This window comes from Rhea americana, unplaced genomic scaffold (assembly GCF_003343005.1).
Source record: "Rhea americana isolate MKP2758 unplaced genomic scaffold, rheAme1 scaffold_38, whole genome shotgun sequence".
Taxonomy (NCBI): domain Eukaryota; kingdom Metazoa; phylum Chordata; class Aves; order Rheiformes; family Rheidae; genus Rhea; species Rhea americana.
In genome coordinates, this window is record NW_028186512.1 from 4828240 (window position 1) to 4846617 (window position 18378).

Genomic DNA, 18378 nt, shown 5'->3' on the forward strand with positions numbered 1-18378 from the left:
AAAAAAAAAAAAAAGTAAATTCACTTCCAGTCTCATAACCCAGAGCTGCCAGGCTTGGGTGAGAACACTGGGGTTCAGGGTTGGGCAGGGGAAGGAAGTCAGCTTTGCTGGACACGAGCCTGGTCCCCTTTGCTAGCAAAAGGCAGTGAGAAGCCAAAAGAGGAAAAAAAATAAATGATTTTTTAAAAAAAAATCACAGTTCTGCGAGACCCCCCCCCCCATACCTGTCGGCTCTGGCATGAAGCACTTTTAGATTTTAAGTCAAAATTCAGTACAAGCAAACAAACTGGTCTATGATATTTGATGTGGGAACTGACTCCAATAATGCATACTTCCTGCTTATTAGAGAAAATATATAAGCTATTTACTACACAAAGGTTCTAGTTTACAGCAGAAGAATTATCTATCATCTTAATAAACAAAAAGAAAGAGAGTTTCTCACCAAAGCCTTTCCTTGGTCTCAGTGGCTCTGTTCTGGCAGGTTCCTGTATGAACCTCTTTGGCTGATTGCTTCCTTTCTCCAGTCACCTGTGATGATACATGCAAAATTAGAGAGCTGCTTGGTGAAAAAGCCTGCAGAAGGGAGCCTTAAAAGAGATGGGAAAGCACAACAGTGGCACTAATCAGAACAAAGGCACGGTCCAAAACCAGAAAGAGGTAGCAGCCTGCACTTGTAAGGAGGAAGGTTTTATTTYCTTCCTTACAGTCAACAGAAAATCCAACGTAGGTATGCAGAGTACCGCATACACTTTTTGGCCACAGATGATGATTGCGTAAATTATTGTTGTGATTTCTTCTCCAAGGCTATTATTAGCACATACAAGTGGTGGTTAGTACTTAGGCTTAACAAGTTTTATTTGAGGAGGGAAAGCCTATCAAAGCAAATGACATTTACTACTCTTCCTCAGCAGGTTTTCTGTAAAGAAATCGATAGCTTTGCCCTGCACATCTTCAGGTCAGTCTAACTGAAACACCACCATAAACCAGTTTCACTTGCACTTTGCCTAGTGCTCTCATAAGCTGTTGCAACAATGTCTGCTTTCCCAATTACAGCTTGGGCACCATCAGACACATTAAGATTTATTTTAAAACTGACCTGTACTTGCTCATATATATGTTGCTTTATTATTAAAAAAGAAAAAAGACTTCAGTTTCTTTTTATATTTAGTCTTCTGACTTCTGTACACTGCAAATGTTTAAAGATGCAGGTCACATTGATTTTACTCAGTATTAGTGGTAGTGGTTATAGTCAACCAGCCCAGGTAAATTAAGTCCCCTCTCCCCTGCCCCACAAAACCAGCCGCTGGCTGGCTAAGGATTACGTGGGGCGGTCTCGCTTGCCCAGCCCTTGCCCCAGCCCCACAGCGCGGGGGCTCAGGAGCGAGAGCCATCCACTGCCCTGCGGGCCTGGGGCTTCGGGAGCCCCCACCCTCCACCCTGCTAAAAAAGCAAAGAAAAAATTATTCTTTTAGCAACTAACCATTGTGAACCGTCTGCCCCGGTGCAAAGCGCCTCTCCAACACTCCCAGGAGCAGCCGCCGTCCAGGTGCTGCTCGTTGAGGGCCAGAGGCCCCCGCAGCCTCTGCAGCTGCCCCACCAGCACCCTCAACCCCGTGCCACGGAAATATGTGTGCATATACATACAGGTTCTTGGCTTCGTTTTCCATATACATATATATGCATATATGGTAAAAGCTGAAATTTTGGAAACACATTACTTTTAGCCTCCAATGCTGCTGCCATTTAAGAAAAGCACAATTATTGCAAGACGCGCGCACCAGTGGCAACGGTTGCCAACGTTGTGCTTGTGAAAAGCAGCAGCACAGTGACTGAAATACTCACGCAGCTGAAGTTAGTACTGCATGGTAATGATGAGGATGAATAATCACATACAGGAACTGAACACACACACACACACACACACATACACACCAGTTAGCAATTTTTTTTCCTTTTCCTCTCTGCAGCTGAATCTTCAGTTGATGAAGCCAGCAGCCCTTCACTGCCTCCAATTTATGAGGGGGTTAAAAATAGCTTGAAGTGAATGGCAAGCTGTTGCATATATTTCAGAGTAAGCTTAACCTTTTTTTTTTCACTGCGTGCCCCTCCCGGAATAAACAAAGCAACCAGGGGCTGAGGCCTACAGACGAAAGAAAGAAGGTTGGGGAAAAAAATAAAATAAAAAAGACAACAGCAGCAATGCTTTGCATGTTCCTGAGTCGTTTGCATTTTCCAACACGGGATGACCAGGCTTTTACAGGACAGCAGCTAAGAAAGCCAGCCTAACCCCTGCCTTCGAGCCAGCCTGTGCCGGCGCCGGCGGCAGCGGGCGGCTCCAGCCACACTTTGCGCAGGGCAAGCACAGCGCACCCTTTCACCGCCTCCCACCAGCTGTAGCTTGGAGTCCCAACCCTCATACAGTAAACTTCTCCTCCGTCAACATGGGTGGCTTCTTCTTAACCCCACGTAGCCGTTTCTAAGTAAGTCCCAACATGCCACAGCAAGGACTTCCAGTTTACCTGGGGAGCCAAAGGGAATACGTATTTCTGTTTGCATTTGTAACCTGCTAGCTTCTTTCCGTAGCCCTGGGATTTTTTTCCCCCTCCTTGCTGAAGACTGAGTATTGTAGTTTAAGAGCATTTGGCAGGCTGTACATTAGCAGCACAATGTTATACAGTTAAAAACAGGTGGAGGAGGGAAGAAAATACAGATAACTAGAAGTATCTCCAGCTCCACAGGCCTGCACTAGAAATGACAGGCTTGATCCATATCGTCGGCTACTTGCCCACGAGAGAGAAAAAGCATGCCTGTTTCCAGGCTCCACCATCACTTCATGGAAAAACAGAACATGAGACCCCCGGTGCACCCTACGGGTTTCAAAATGGGCAAGGAAACAAAGCTAAAACACAGTTCTTTCTTTAAAAAAACAAACATGGATGTCAGAGGAAATGTAATTAGTTTAGGAGAAGAGAGCAGGCCAATTCTTTTGACTGTTTGATTGTGGTAATATAAGCTCTCATACGGCTGATCATAAAGTGAGGTGCCAGCTCTGCTACCCATATCTAACCAAACAAACAAAAAAGGGGGTTGGTGGTGGTAGGGAGGTTTTATTTGCCTGGGTGCTGAGGGCTCTTTCTGCTGTTGGCAGGTTGGGCTGCTACAGCTGCCATTGCTGGAGGCACCATGGAGTGTTTTTGCTCTTAACTGGGGAGGGAGGACCTYTTTCCCAACACCTCAAGCCATTCAAAGAGGCACAACAAGTACTGAGACTGCTTACTTSAAGACTGTATTTCCTTGCTGCCAAGCTTGTAGTCGTAACCACGTCCATCAGCTCGTCATGATCCTCACACCACCTCCTCCAGACTGTGGTGCACCTGCCCTCCAGGAGTCCCTCAGCCTCAGTCAGGTTACATCAATTTTGTGCTGTTTTTCAGGGGTGAGAAAGCAGGAGGGTGAATGACAGAGGATTATGAGCCTTTTAAATGGTCACTCATATTGCCAGGAAAATTCCTTTTACATTATTACTTAAGTTTTCTATCACCCAAAATTCTCATTAACCAATGGTGATTCAACAAAGGCAGGAAACACAATACATTTAAATAATAGTGGCAATGAGCAGGATTATGCACTTCCATCGCCATCTTTGGTGTACTGGCAGCTTTTACCTGCCTTTCCTCAGGTTCTGGAAACACCTTCCCAGACTGCAAGGAGCTGCCTGTAAGTATGTTCTTGAACACACTGTCAGCCTTTCTGATTTTGCAGCTGTGTGCATGTGTACATGGCTCAGTGAAGTCCAGGCGATTCCTGGAAAGCAGCAGCAATTACTTCCCCCTAGCAACGCTACACCACTGGTGCTTCCTTTCAGCTGTATGAGTCCTCATGTCCTCATTGCAACTTGCAGGGTGAACAGACCCTTTCCCCTTCCCCTCAAAAAAAAAACCCCAAAAAACAACAACAAAAAAAAAACCCACAACCTACTCCAAAATATTTGTTAAGCACATTATGAAGAAATAAGACTTTGAGATTTGTTCTTCCTTACACGTTTATTTGACTTCAGTCTGTTCAGTCTACAACTAAGAAACAGACCTAGCAGTTCAGTTTTTCCAATAATAATGCTAGTTGTTAATGCTATCCACAAGATACAATTTAAGATTGTCTGATTTCTGTTGACTCTGGATGCACATTATCTGATTTCCTATACACACTGCCATTTTAAAATTACTTTAAAATGGCATGTGGCTCTGCTTTTTATATGGGTGTCAAGATACTATGAAAAATAGGTCACTGGCATTGAAAGCAGGACTCTGATGAAAAAGACTGTTAGAGTTACGTATGCCARTGGAACTGAAAATATTCACCAAAAGTGAGCAAGGAACATGACTTCCAATTAAGCTGTAAAAGCAGCAAGTTAGTAGATGATCAGTCAGTGAAAATTCGAGTGCAAGGTTACCATTAAAAGGTGACAATTGTGCTAATTCATACAACAATGGATGAAAAAGGGAACAACAGTCTGTGACCAGCTTTAAAATGTRGTAGCTGCCATCCAGATGCACGATCCCCTGTTATGGGAGATGAACACAAACCCAGCAACTTCTGGTTCAAGGCTAACGAAAACCACAGAGAAGTGTTGTACTTACTTACCATTTTGTCTTTACATTTGAGAGAAAATGGTTACTGATGCTTCTTCTGATGGACAGGCTTGCCATTTCCGTAYGGCAAAGCCTTTTAAGTTACAGACAAAGGTGCGACCAGCCAAAGTGTGATTAGGAAGCAAGGCTGCTCACATTCTAATTCTTGTATGGACTCCCAAATTACTCTCTTTTTGATCAAAATCAGAGCTTACTAATTCTTAGAGCATGAAGCTAATATTTGGAGATGAAATAACATTAAAGTGAAAAATACCAGCTTCATGGGGGCTCCCCATCTTTTCTTATCAACTATGRAAAGCTGTCTTTTTAAACTATTGGTTTATAAAGCTGCAAAAAATGACAAGGGTGAAGCTATATAACTTTAAAATTCTTCAATGACAACCTACTTCAGACTCCTTATTGACAGTTTGTTTTGTTTTGTGTTGGGGGACATTACAGTACAATTAAAAAAAAATCCGCACACTTATCTATGTTGATAATTCTTAGCTGTAGCTTCATGCTGAAGATGACAGAAAAACCCTAACACAGASAAAGTATATGTATGTATACCAACACACATCTTGATGTTGTATGTCAGCCTCTTGCCTTCCTAAATAGAAAGCATTTCCTAAGTAATTTAATGAAATAGATTCACACTGGCTTTGCAAATAATGCTAAGAGAAGGACTGACAACTGCAACACACTGTTGGTAGTCTATGAAGGCCTTCAATCGTCATTCCAGAGCCCCGAAACATAAAGCATATGCATTCACTAAATGCATTTATTTTAATCATTCAGTAARATTAATAGTCTGTGTAACCAGTGATGATTGCAAATCACCTTTAAAGGTGCAAAACATCTCTAAAAGGTGTTTAGCTKTTTTAAGTACACTATTAAGTGTGGATTAAGAAGAACATAATGGAACAGTTGTGATAACACAAACAGTGTGATATGTATGTGATGACAGTCTTTCAGGGGAAAAGGCTATGACATTTACCAAAAACCAGCTTAACATCAGCCAGAATGGATTTCTTGCCGGGCTGCGTGTGCATGCAAACTATACGACCACCTTTTGAGATAACTAAGATTTCATGGGTGTAAGTGAAGTTAAGAGCTTTCCTGCACACGRGGCAAGACTAGGAGAAGAGTAATGGAGAAGACTCCTCTGAAACATACTCTGAAACATCAGGTGCACGCTTCAGATATTCCAAAGTAACTGAGATACACTGCAAAAAGCACTGAGAATAATCCAAGTATTTGACAGTCTTTCACAAAATTACTGTCTAGACAAACAAAAACTAAAGGCTGTTTTTTTTCCTTGTTTATTGTAATTTATTATGGATTTTATCAAGAAGTGATGTCATAATTTCTAGCATAATTACTGAAACAAGTGACAATGGTTTGTGGCAAAGCCAGTTTATTAGGTTTTTGGGATTGCACCCCCCCCTCCTCCCACAAGCCCACATACAAAATAGCCCAACTTTACAATTTGGTAAGGTGAAAATACATATGCAAAGTATTCATTACTTCTGACATMAATTTTGTGGGTAGAACATTGCTACTGAAAGCCAGGAAGAATATCAGATTCCGGATTAATAACCATGTGGTTATGGGAGAACCATCAAAACATGCTTTGTGCTGAACACAAGATTACATTTCCACACAACTTTAGTAACACAAGGGCCCTTATTTACAGATTGTGAATAATTCATATAAAATTTAACAGATTTACAGATGTTTGATGTCAAATTTAACATTAACATTGTGTCTACATGATTTCCTTACCTCAACCCCGAACCTGACTGACTTTAGAATTCTTCATTCTGTTTTCTTATCTTAAAAAATAATAAAAAAGGATTAGAAAGTTTGCTGAAATATTTAATACTATACAAATACTTAAGGTGGATCCCTTTGAAAAAAAAAGGATTAAGGGCATGAGTGAAAAATAAACTGTCCAAGAGGACTGTAAACCACGTTCATTTGTAATACTATACAAATAAATTGAAGATCAATTCTTTTCTAAAAGAAAAAAAAGCCATTAAGGACACTAGTGTTAAMGAGCTGATTGTTCATGAAAGGCTTGTAAACCAAATTTTAGTCATTTAAGGTTGAGAGTGGATTAAAAAATTCCCTTTTACAATGTTGCATAAACAAAATTACTGTCTCAGTCATAGTAGCTTTATAGAGAAAAAATATTTAGTATTTTTTTCAGAAAWTTTTAAATATTCTAATTACATTAGGCCAAATTGAATTCTCTTTCTTATCAAGAGAAAAGTCAATGCATTTTTCCTTTTATCAGTATTATTTTCAGTTGAACTATGTTGTACTGATTTTAATAGCTTAATAGTAGTTATCTYGTTTCAATAATTTAATTATTTCTAWTGTAATCATTAGAATGGCAGYTTCTAAATTTGCCCTTACATTTATTTTCCAGTCAGCAGACACCATACATTACAAAATAAAAATCCTCATTTTTATTTCAACTCCTTTGAAGATTAAGTCACAAAAATATTGTTCCATCATGGCATATGAAGTCATAGATTAAATTCTATGGCTTACATTTTCTTTTATGTAATTTTGTGCAACCTAGCATCATTTTCATTACAAAAGCTGACCTTCAAACAAGAGAACTTAATTAAAATAGTTGCAAACAAGAGAATCCAGAGGAGGATAGTTCTAAAAAAGCAGTTTCTCTCTTCTGATTAAAAACAGAAAACAAAACCAAACAAAAAACTCTTATTAGTAATGCCAGGATGCCCAACTTAAATCCATAATACCATAGAGGCAAGTTTTAGCCCAAAATTTTTAACAGATGATCTGCCTGTGCAGATTTTCTCCATATTTCAAAATTGACTTGATTTTTTATTCAGAAGTGTTTTAAAGAATTCCCATATTCCCTRTTCTTTAAGTAGAAGGTACTGTTTTACCATTACACAAGCAAACTGACCTTCAACGATGGAAGCCTGTAGTTGAGCTTGTTTGCGTGGACCAGAGGCCTCCAAATCAGTTGTTCTGGTGCAGAACAATATGGATCATTAATATATGGTGGCCTTTACATTTTCTATGACTAAGGCACAACTTCATATTTCACAATGGGCATCAGAAGTAACATTTTCTCCTAAACATTTCCATCCGTAAAATGTAATCAAAGTGATTTGTAAAAAAAGCTAGGTTTTTCAAGATATTTAAAAACATCCATCATAACTAATATCCTCTGGAAACCTTACCTTTGAAAACCAGGATGCTTTTGCCAGCTTCACTCAAATTATAATTCATTTATGTATTTTTATGCTCAGATACTCAGCYTAAATACAGCATCTTTACAAGTAAGACCTCATTGAACACGGAAGTTTTAGTTAGGTCAGAAAAACCATGGATAATTATAATCTCAAATTTTCCCAAGTCCTATGCTACAATAATTTCCGTAAGAAGGAATGCATAGTTTAGTCTTACGTGCTAATTGTGAAGAAATAATGAAGCTGTAAGTATTAAATAGTTATCTGGAGGTAGGGACAARTTTTTCAACTTTACCATTACCATGAAGAAACAGACAAGGTTTACAGTGGAACAACAGGGCATTAAAGCTCACAGTATGCACTTCACTGCCAGCCCAATCTTTATCTCACAGCCCTGTTGTTGTTGTCTTAATAAAAGGTACTTGCTTAGTAATTTGCTAGCACTCACCAAATTTCTTCAGATATCAAAAATCACCCTAATCAGTGACTCAAAAAACAAGTTAACTGTTGTCCCAGAATACTTTTCCTCCAACATTATTCCAATGAAATACTAACCCAAAAAATTAGTAAATAGGCTTACTATTTATAACCTTACCACAAGTGACAAAAATGATCTCAGGCAGCAAGAGCTCAAGTAGAACCGCTTTGTCGAAACTTCACTTCAAAGTTTACTTTCCTGTATATCTATAGTGAAAAATCAGTAATTCGGAAAGTACATTACAAAGTGCAAGAAGATGAGATGGGCACATCTACACCAGAAAAAACACATTAAAGTGCGGAAGAGATTTGCTATAACTGCTACCAATAYCTGGAACTTTGCCAAGATCACAATTTTAAAGCATATGCAAACAGACAAGGTGATAGCTGAATAAATAGCRTGAATTAACACCAGCAGGTCATGGCAGGTTTTGGTTCAGGCTTTATATGTATTTCATTGCGATCTGGGGGTTGACTAAGCATTAATGGCTTGTGACTTTTAAGCTTGTGAGCCAGTGTCATAAATATGGCCTCCACATGGTCATTGTCATTTGGGTTTTTGGCAGAGGTTTCAAATAATGGCATACTGTGAGTATCAGCAAACTTCTGGGCCAAGTCCGTAGGTACCTGAATAGCACTTCTCAGATCACATTTATTTCCAACAAGAATCCGTGGTATATCATTGGCAAGAAGGTGCTGTTTGCATTCCTCTATCCACGATGGCAGACTGTGAAAGCTGGCAATGTTTGTCATATCGTACACAAACACAACGGCATGTACATTCCTGTAATAGTGCTGCACCATACTCTTTCTGAAGCGCTCCTGGCCTGCTGTATCCCATAGCTGAATCTGAAAGGCAAAAGACAAGAGGAAAAAGCAGAACAGCTTTTTTACTCACGCTGGAAAATTATGTAAATCATCTGTAGCTAGGAACATCACTCACAAATTCACTCCTCTGAATTAATCATATTGAAAAGTTTGTGCTGAAGAAAACTGTGGCTCTCCCATAAACAATTTCAGAAAGTTTTGCTTTCTGAGCCATCTGCTCACAATTGAAGCTATGAAGAAATTATGATGCGGCTTAATCACTAATACAAATTTCTGAAAGTTTACTAGAGTAGATAATTTGTAAGATTTTACGAAAACAAATATTGAAATCTAGCCAATACAGTTTTTATTTGAGGAAACAGTAACAYACATTTCTCAGCACAGCTCTCAGCTGACATGAATTTCTGTTGCCACAAATAACATCTTCCTCAAAGTTTTGTACTTAGCATCCAGTAAACTGCCAGTTGTGGTATATTCCACAAGGGTAAGAAGAAATCAAAATACACATGAACAAAAAAATGTAAAAAAAAAAGGCACAAAAATCTGTATCTGTAGTGTATCTATTAGAATCAAACTCTCCTTCCTATGAATCTCTACCTTAAACTTATTTAATGATTAAGCTAGGACAATACTGTGGTTTGCTGTTACACAAGTATAAGCAGCCATAAAAGAAAAAAAAAAGTAAAGGCCTTACATTAATTTAAGATGATACTGATCTTTCCAGGTATATATCATTCTGTCCTAAATAGGCTGAAATATCARTATTTATTCAAAGTCTATGCAGTCAATGACAAAACTATATAGTAAAAAAAAAAAATATTAAATCTGTAAAACTTTCAAACATCTCAGATCCAGATAAAACTATCCTGAAGCACAAGCAGATGTAAAGACTAGGGTATTAACAAAAATGTTAAATGTATCAATCACTGATAGAATGAGAGCTTAGAGTTCTCAGATGTGTAGGATACGCTATAAAATCATGCAATTATTGAATGTGGTAATATTTAAGAAATCAGCTTTTCAGGAAAGAGGCAACTGCAATATTCAGCAGTCWGAGCCAATTTACCCACAATTAACTGTATAGGCTGACAAATAAATTAGCATATGGTTACACCATATACACCTTAGCGTGTTAACACTTAAAGTTAACATTTGATATTTGGGTCAAGGCTGAATCCTAACTTCCTCTCTGTTCTAAAGGTTTGATCCCTGACTGTTGAAGTGCTTTGATTAATATTTTGACTTTTAACTTTTGAGCAGGAACTCTTAGAAAGATTTAAAATTCAATATATTCCACAATCTATTCCATAGCTAGTATTGTCCTTTGATGAAGACTATTCTCCCCGACCACCGTTCTGTAGTCCTTTGATCCAAATGTTTCAGTATATCTATTTCTAAATCAGAAGTGTCTTAAGTTATCTTGTTTAGCATTTTTACCGGTGACTTTGAGATAAAAAAGGAAAYGTGCAAAGGAAATCTGCTGATGGTAAGAAGCTAGGATGCTTCACTGACAGAGAGAAGGATTAGCCTATCATCTCATAGCTGGAATAGCAGAAAGAGAATAAAACTGAACAGCATCAGATGCAAGGTGTCGAGAACTGTGATTAATAAAAAAAGGCCTTTCCTGTAAGTGGGGGACTCATCAGTCAGAAATAACTGAAGTGGATGACAATCCAGATACACTAATAAAATCACAGGATGTTATGAATCACAAGTGTGATAGGGCCAAGGGAAAGATGYTTCAGGATAGTATGACTTTTTCTTTAATATTATATTCAACTTTGATCACCCATACTAAAGAAAAATTCAGATGTTAGCAGGTGGAATTGACTTTTACTGGTTTGATCAGAGGAACATAGAATGTACATGAGAACAGTTTGGATTATGTAGTCTAGCCCAGTCATTTGCAACTTCTGCTCTACAGATGCATAAACATACAGATACTGCTCTAAGAAGGTCGTTAAAATTACTAAAAAAAACAAGATTAGTGCCAATAATCTTAAAAGTTGTCAATAGTCTTAAAAATTTCCTACAGAGCAGTCTACTCTTCCATTGAGCACTTTTAGGGAAATRAGATGGGGAGAGTACTAACGGAAAAACAGGAAAAAATGGCGAGCAAAACAGATTAAGAGAAAATAGAACTCTTATCTCTATATATAGATCTATTTAAGCTAAAGGATAATGTTTCTGCTGCCAAAAGAGATGTATCAATTAGCTACAACAAATGTACATGCGAAATTAAAAGAAAAGTTCCTAATCATTAAGTTAGTGAAGTTATGGAACAGCCTTCCAACTTAAATAAAGGAGAAAACTGKTTTTTCACAGAACTTTGTCATTTAACAAAAGAATTATCTGGTAGCACAAGCACCAGATCATATAACTAGACAATTGCTGGGGTTTATCTGAATGACTGGACGCTTACAAAGCAGTTTTGGTATCTGAGCAAGTCACCCTAGCCTCTGACTGAAGAAAACCRTAGTCAATTGCAGATCGTCTCATTTTAGAGCACGTACTGCTTTTTGCCAATTGTATTGTACTCTAAGCACAATTGACTGCAGCTCCATGGTTTGTAAAGGGAGCCTAGATACCCAGATGAAGTATAGACACTTCAATTTGGATAAGATTCATTCACCTATCCAGATAAGAGACACTCTTAGTTCCGTGTGCTTATAAAACATCACAAAGTCAAGAGACTTCTGCAGGACTTTCATTAATTTGGAATACAGCAAGTTAAAGAGAGAATAAAGACGTGCAGGCAGGTAACCTTTACACTCAAGCAGCATACAACCAAGCAGTATATGATCTTATATCAAATCTAATTTTATATCAATTTTATATCAAATCTAATTTAAAGAGGAAGTTCATCTTCATAGAGAGCTACAAAATCTGAGACTATACTTCTCTCCCCACCTCACTCAGAGCAGAAATCAGTCACGGTTYGGTCAAGGAGAGATACACAAGGTTATTGCCAAGCTTGGTTAGAAAAAAARGAAATTAAATAAAAGCTTTACATAGCTTCTAATTTCAGCTTAAAYTATATTTTATTTACCTAGATTTTATTTACATGGGGCTTTCAAACTTGGATATATGATCTCAAATTTAAAATTTTAGTATTATTGGCATGAAACCATAAACTGCATGAAGAGACAAATCTTTCTCCAGCACTGAAAGTTTCATACTTTGGGAGTTTCTTTTTCCTGTTACCAGATGCACTTCAGCACACCTTTCCATTTCTGGCTAAGAAAACTGCCTGGCAAAAAGATATCTGCCCTATTGAAAAACACACACTRATGATGATCACTTTGATAGATGTGCATTGATGAATTCACATTAGAGATCACTGTCTCCCTATTATTCAAACACCATCAATCAAGGAGCACATTTTCATTTCAAATGTGATAGAGGTAACAGCCCTTTAAAAGGTGCGTTTTAGAAGTCTGGTTTAACAGCACATTCAACTACTAAAACTTAGGACAGAATCATTCATCACATTTCCCAGGAATAAAAACCAGTATTTAACAGCTATCACCTCCCACCTTCTGATTCCTTCTTTGTGCATCTAGAAAGACTGTTTTCTAAACAAGGACTGCCTCAGTATGCATGGTTTATAACATACTGCTAAAACCACACCTGGCTTTTAATAAAGTTAAAATGGTAAAACATGCTTCCTTTTATTAGATGCAAAGAAAATTTGAATCTGAAGAGCTCAAAAGTGCAGAATATGCCATGAGGACTTTCTCCTTTGTATTTCACCTGCAGCCTTTGCTCTTTTAAGGTGGGTCACAAAGGAGTAACATCATTGTTAAGTTTTACACCAGTTTAGGAAGAACAAAAGCTAGTAAAAAATCGTATGTTGACAATTTTCTATTCATCACATCYAACCACTAGAGTTTCAGATGAATCAGTTAGACAACGGTTGAAAAGAATACACTTCTCCTTATCTTAGAATTACAGAAATTCTTGTGTGGGAGACCCCTGTTGAGAAGAACTGTGTCTCTGTTATTGCCAGTGACACAGCGTTTTTCCAGCTGCAAGAAAAATGCTCCGTACTGGAGCAGCACAAGAATGACCATCCAGCTGCCAGAGGCAGGGAGGGAACAAGAGAGAAAGAGAAGTCACTAATTAATGCTTTATGCTTTCCTTCAAAGCAAGAGGGAACATTCCTCTACTCAGTACGTCCTTCACGGCACAGTAACAACAGGAGAAGATAAGCAATTCAGCTCATGACAGCTTCTCTTTCTTGGTTCAACAGGCATTGCTGGGGAGATGCCACAAACAAGGTAAAGATGAGGTGCCAAATTAAAAAAAAAAAAAAGAGAGAGAGAGGTTGTACATAGTGTGATGGCACATAGCATTCCTCCCAACATTTCCTTTTAAAGTTGAAACAGGACTTCTTGGAAAACAAAGTGTCTGAAAAGAGTCTCCTTCAGCTCTCCGCTTCTCTCACCAAAACTAGGATATTCAACAGGCAACATTCTCAAGAACACAGCAAAAACCACCTATCACAGCATACGTAATAACATAATGACACCTGTGTGAAGCATCTCAGAACTGTGGACCAAGCTAGATTCTTCTCCACYTTTTTCAGCAAAGCCAAGGCATAATCCAGAGGCAGTGAAAAAGCCAGTCAATAAGATGCTGCTGACAAGCAGATGTCCTCACGAGGTTCTCTCTTTAGTTACAGATAGCAACAGACCTAAGAGTACAGAATCTCAGCTATCAACCAAAGYACTATTAGTTTTAGAAAGGGAAGGAATAACAGAAAGGCACTTATTAGTTTTCCTTTTTAATTACAAAGAAAGATATTGAGTGAAAACAATCCAAAAGAAAGKCAAAAAGACTTTGAAGCCTTCCACAATTTCCTTAATCAGTAAATGGGCAAGTACAGACTACAGCTTTCAACTATATGACTGTCAGCTGTAATTCCAAAGCTTGGTGATAACATATTCATAATTACAATTGCAAGACTAACATTCTCTCTTTTTAAAGCATCTGTTAAACTCAGTTCCTAGAAACAAACTGTAACATGTAAGCAGAAAGAGAGAAGTTCGTGTTTTTAAACTACATTATTGCTTACAAATAAACTGCATTTGTAAGCAAGTAGTGGTTTAATTTGCAAATTAATATTAGGATCATCACTAGTGTTCACATATCTTCCACGCTAACGAGGCATATTTCATGTATTTTTTTAATTGCTTTACAGAGCTTTTTTGTTTGCCTTTAAAGGTAAAGGCACATTTTTCCTCACATCTAATTTTCCACTGAATCACTGAATTTAGTTTAAACTGGAAGAAAAAAAAAAGATGCAAAACATTACTGTCATTGACACAGCATTTCATTCCTGAATACTGTTCTACTTCTTAATGGGATGCAATTTGTTATTCTATTTCCACCCTAAATTTCCACATAAAAAATTCTGAATTTTGAAACTGATTCTATCCCATACACAAATTTGGTCTTTTCCTYCCATCCTCATTTTCTTGACGTTGCCTTTGATTTTTTGTGTGTGACACATGTAGTCTCCCTTAAAAAATATTTCAGATGATCACTATAATAACTCTTTATAACGTCATAAGATCAGTATGCCTCAGAACAGTGYCACCTGCATCACTTCATTGACTTGAAAGTTAAGCCAGTGAAGCGTAATTCCTAACAAAACACAGAAGCAGAATTTCTGGGAGCCAACAAGCTGCTGATGCCAGACACAGCAAACACTAAAATACCAGAAARGAAGAGATGTACCTAAAAGTCCAAGAGCAGCAGTTAAAGAGYAGCTATTGAGTAATACCTGCCAAAGGCTGAGCAAAGGTTTTGCCTAACAGTAGRAAATTTTCATCACCACGAACATCTTCATAGTATTTCCAATTCYAATACAGGCAAGGTAACACAGTTTTGAACAAAGTTGCAGAGTACATAAAGCCAAAACAGAGTCTATTGGCTGAGTGACACAACTTCAATGAACTTCTAGAGCATGAAGACATGCCATGTGGGTCTACAAGCCCCAAAATACAGCACTACACCTGTGAGTGGCACAGGAGCGGTGAACACTAGGATGTTTAATGCCAAAGACATACAGCCCCAGCAGCTGCCTGCAGCACTATGTGCAAAACAGAGCTGTCCAGGGGCTGACAACCTCAGCCCAGCAGGACCCAGACCTGCCCCTCCTGGAGCTTTTCAGTTTCCCTGCTGCTGTGTATAGTGAYGCTGGAGCCCAAAGGCAGGATTCTCCCACCCGCTTTTTCCCCCAGCAGAGCAGCTGAGCAGGGACCGGCAGGCGGGGGGGGGGGTCACCTTCTCCGTGGAGGGCAGTGGGGAGCGGCCCCGCGGCCCGACCCAGCTAACAGCAGAGCCGCATCTCCCCGGAGGAYAGAGGCCCGCAGGATGGACGGAGCCCAGCGCTAGGCCGCGGCGGGCAGAGCTCGCCGACAGCCGACGAAGCCGGTCTCGGCCGCGGTGCGCAGCGCCGAGCAGGGGGACAGGGGTGCGGAGAGCCCCCCATCCGCCCCGGAGCCAGAGCCGGGCGGAGGGGAGGGCCCGGCGCGCCGCCGGTACCTTGATGCGCTCGCCGTCGATGGTGACGGCGCGCTCGCGGAAGTCCACGCCGATGGTGGCCTCGGTGCGCTGCGGGAAGCGGCCGGCGCAGAAGCGGTAGGTAAGGCACGTCTTGCCCACGTTGGAGTCCCCGATAACGATGATCTTGAAGATGCGGGAGCGCGCGGGGGGCAGCCCGCCGGGCAGGGAGCCGCTGCCCGTGAAGCTCAGCTCCAGCGAGGACTCCAAGTCGGCCGCCGCTGCCATCATCGTGCCCGCCCGCTCGCCCTCTCCGGGGCCCGGGCGGACGAGCTCGGGGACGCTACCGCCCTCCTCCCTTCCGCGCGCCGGGCGCGCGCGCCCAGAGCCGTTAACCGCCGCCCCGTGGAGAAACGGCTGCCCGCAGCGCGCGCCCGCGCCCGTGCCCGCGCCGGCCGCCGCCAACGGCCGCGCCACGTCACGGGGCTCGCCCCGCGCACTCCCATTGGCCGCGAGTGACAGCGGCGGCCGGTGACGTCTGCGGCTTGTGGCGGCGAGCCGCGGAGTATCGCGAGAGCGCGGCGCTGCCACCGCCGCCGCCACCTCTCTTAGCCGCGCCCACGGGACGCCGTCCCCTGGGCCAATGGCAGGGCGCGGTGCTGCACGGGGGTYGCCGCCCGGCCGCGAGGACGCGGGTGACCGTTGGCGGCGCGGGCGGCCGTTGGGCGAGCTGCTCGCGCTCCTTCACGGCGCGAGGCTGTGCGGGCACAGCAGCGGGTGCTGGGACGGGCTGGCGTCGGGGGGAGCCGTGCGCCCTGTGCTTCGGCACTGCTCTCCGGCGCGGGGAGCGGAGCTGGCCGTCGCAGTGCCATGCGGCCACGGAGAACTGGGGAGCAGCAGCTCCCGGGGCGCTTGTGTTASTGCTTTTGTCCCGGTTACTCCAGCACCGACTGGGCTCGAGAAGTGTTTTCTCTGCTCACCTAGTCCCATGYGTCATGCTTCCGCTGAGAGCAGCTTATCACAGATAAACACGGACAAGGATCCTAACAGTGCCAAAAATAATAAGAGGAAGGCTGAAATCACGAGGGTTTATTTTTAATCACGGGGGAAATTTTCTGATATAATTTTCATGAGTCACCTTGTGACATTAGGCACCATGCTCCGGCAGTGCTAGATTTCAGGCTGAAATTCCCTCAGGCACAGGATTGTTGTGGGGCAGGCTGTCTCTACTGCCTGGCAGACATTATGTTGACACTGCATTTGTGTTTGGGGCAGCAACAGAAAAGTGGATTTTGGCAAAGCCTTATGCTCTTGCTGCTCTGTGTGTGACTGTTCTGGTGTCACCTTCAGTAATAAAAGAGACAGGAGCAAGTTCATCTGTGACAGATACACATGTGAGCCAAAAATGATTGACATATCTCACAATAAGAAGGGAAGTAAGGCATTGCCTTAAGAATCTGTTAATAARCTCACCAAGAGCTGCAACCTAGGAGAGAGGTAAAATGCAGAAATCAAATTAAAGCTATTTCCATCAGCAAAAACTGCAACTTAAACCTCTACATTGAAAAGTAAAAGGTGTAGTAGATGAGTGGAAGAGTAGTACTGCCCTTATGGTAGCTATCTGGCCTGTAAAGTGATAGCTGAGCCAGAATTATTCAGATACGTAATAGCTATAGGGAGTCTGACTGTTCTATTAACGCATGCCTGTGAACATTTAGAGGCACAAATCAAATAAAAAATGGCTCCTTGGATATGGTTCATGTTGAACAACTCTTGTGCGGTGGAAGAGCAGTGCTTCAAGCAGCCTGTCATTGCTCAGATAAAAGCATTATAGGCTAGATCAAAAAAAAAAAAAATACCCTCACAAAAAACTCTATCAAGTAGGTGTAAAAACTGAGTTTGGAGCAGCTCTCCTCATAGCCTGGGAAGAAAAAAATAAAATGTTCATCTCAACAGTGTGAWGTAAAAACAATCTAAACCTTATCAAAACCTTATACTCCAAGAAAGAAACTTAGTGCAATCAATAGAACCACTCCAGGGAGTGTTTAGACCTCAGTCCCTGTTATTCCCCTTGCCTCCTTTGGAACAACCTAACTCAAGGTTGTAGAGAGGTCCTGTCACCCAGTAGCCCTCTCCTGAAACAAGATGCCTTCATTTATTCTGTCACAAAACTGAAGATGTGGTGTTTTTTTCTGGCCTGAAAGGAAGATTAAAGGAAGATGGGGAGGTAATGCCACCACTGAGTTCTTACTGTCCCTTCCATTGAAAGGTTTCCATTTTACAGAAAGAACATAAAATGTGTTTGGCTGAGGAAGGGGTGCACAAGCAAGTGTATCCCTATAGCTCATAGTAAATGAAGAAGGAGAAACTTCATAAATCTAGTGGGAGATGCTCTGATTTGAGCTCTGGCTAACATGCTAAAAGGAAAGTTTAAACAGCTGCTTGGCAAGGTTTGCCAACAGCTCGTTTAACTGAGTTTGATCTGGGTTATGCCACGGGGCCAAATTGTGTTATAATTAGATTTGAGCTCTTCAACAGYTCTGAACATCTTTTATTTCAACAACAGAGACTCTTTAAATGGCAGAATCTATGCACCATCTAGTGGCCACACAAATTCGGAGTCATTACATTTCTATACTCTGTGCCATACATACAACAGACATCTGGCACCTTGCCTGTGACTTCACCTCTAAATAATG

The 18378-nt window shown here is 41.1% G+C and overlaps 1 protein-coding gene across 1 annotated transcript; it reads right to left on the reverse strand.

Annotated features, from left to right (window-relative positions):
• Window positions 1-7334: 7334 nt before the first annotated feature.
• Window positions 7335-16156, reverse strand: RAB33B (RAB33B, member RAS oncogene family). The gene is made up of 2 exons (XM_085313230.1): window positions 15722-16156; window positions 7335-9190 (listed from the first exon to the last, which is right to left on the reverse strand). Exons 1-2 carry the CDS (start codon window positions 15968-15970, stop codon window positions 8747-8749), a joined length of 693 nt encoding a protein of 230 aa, XP_085169356.1. The 5' UTR covers window positions 15971-16156; the 3' UTR covers window positions 7335-8746.
• Window positions 16157-18378: the final 2222 nt, after the last annotated feature.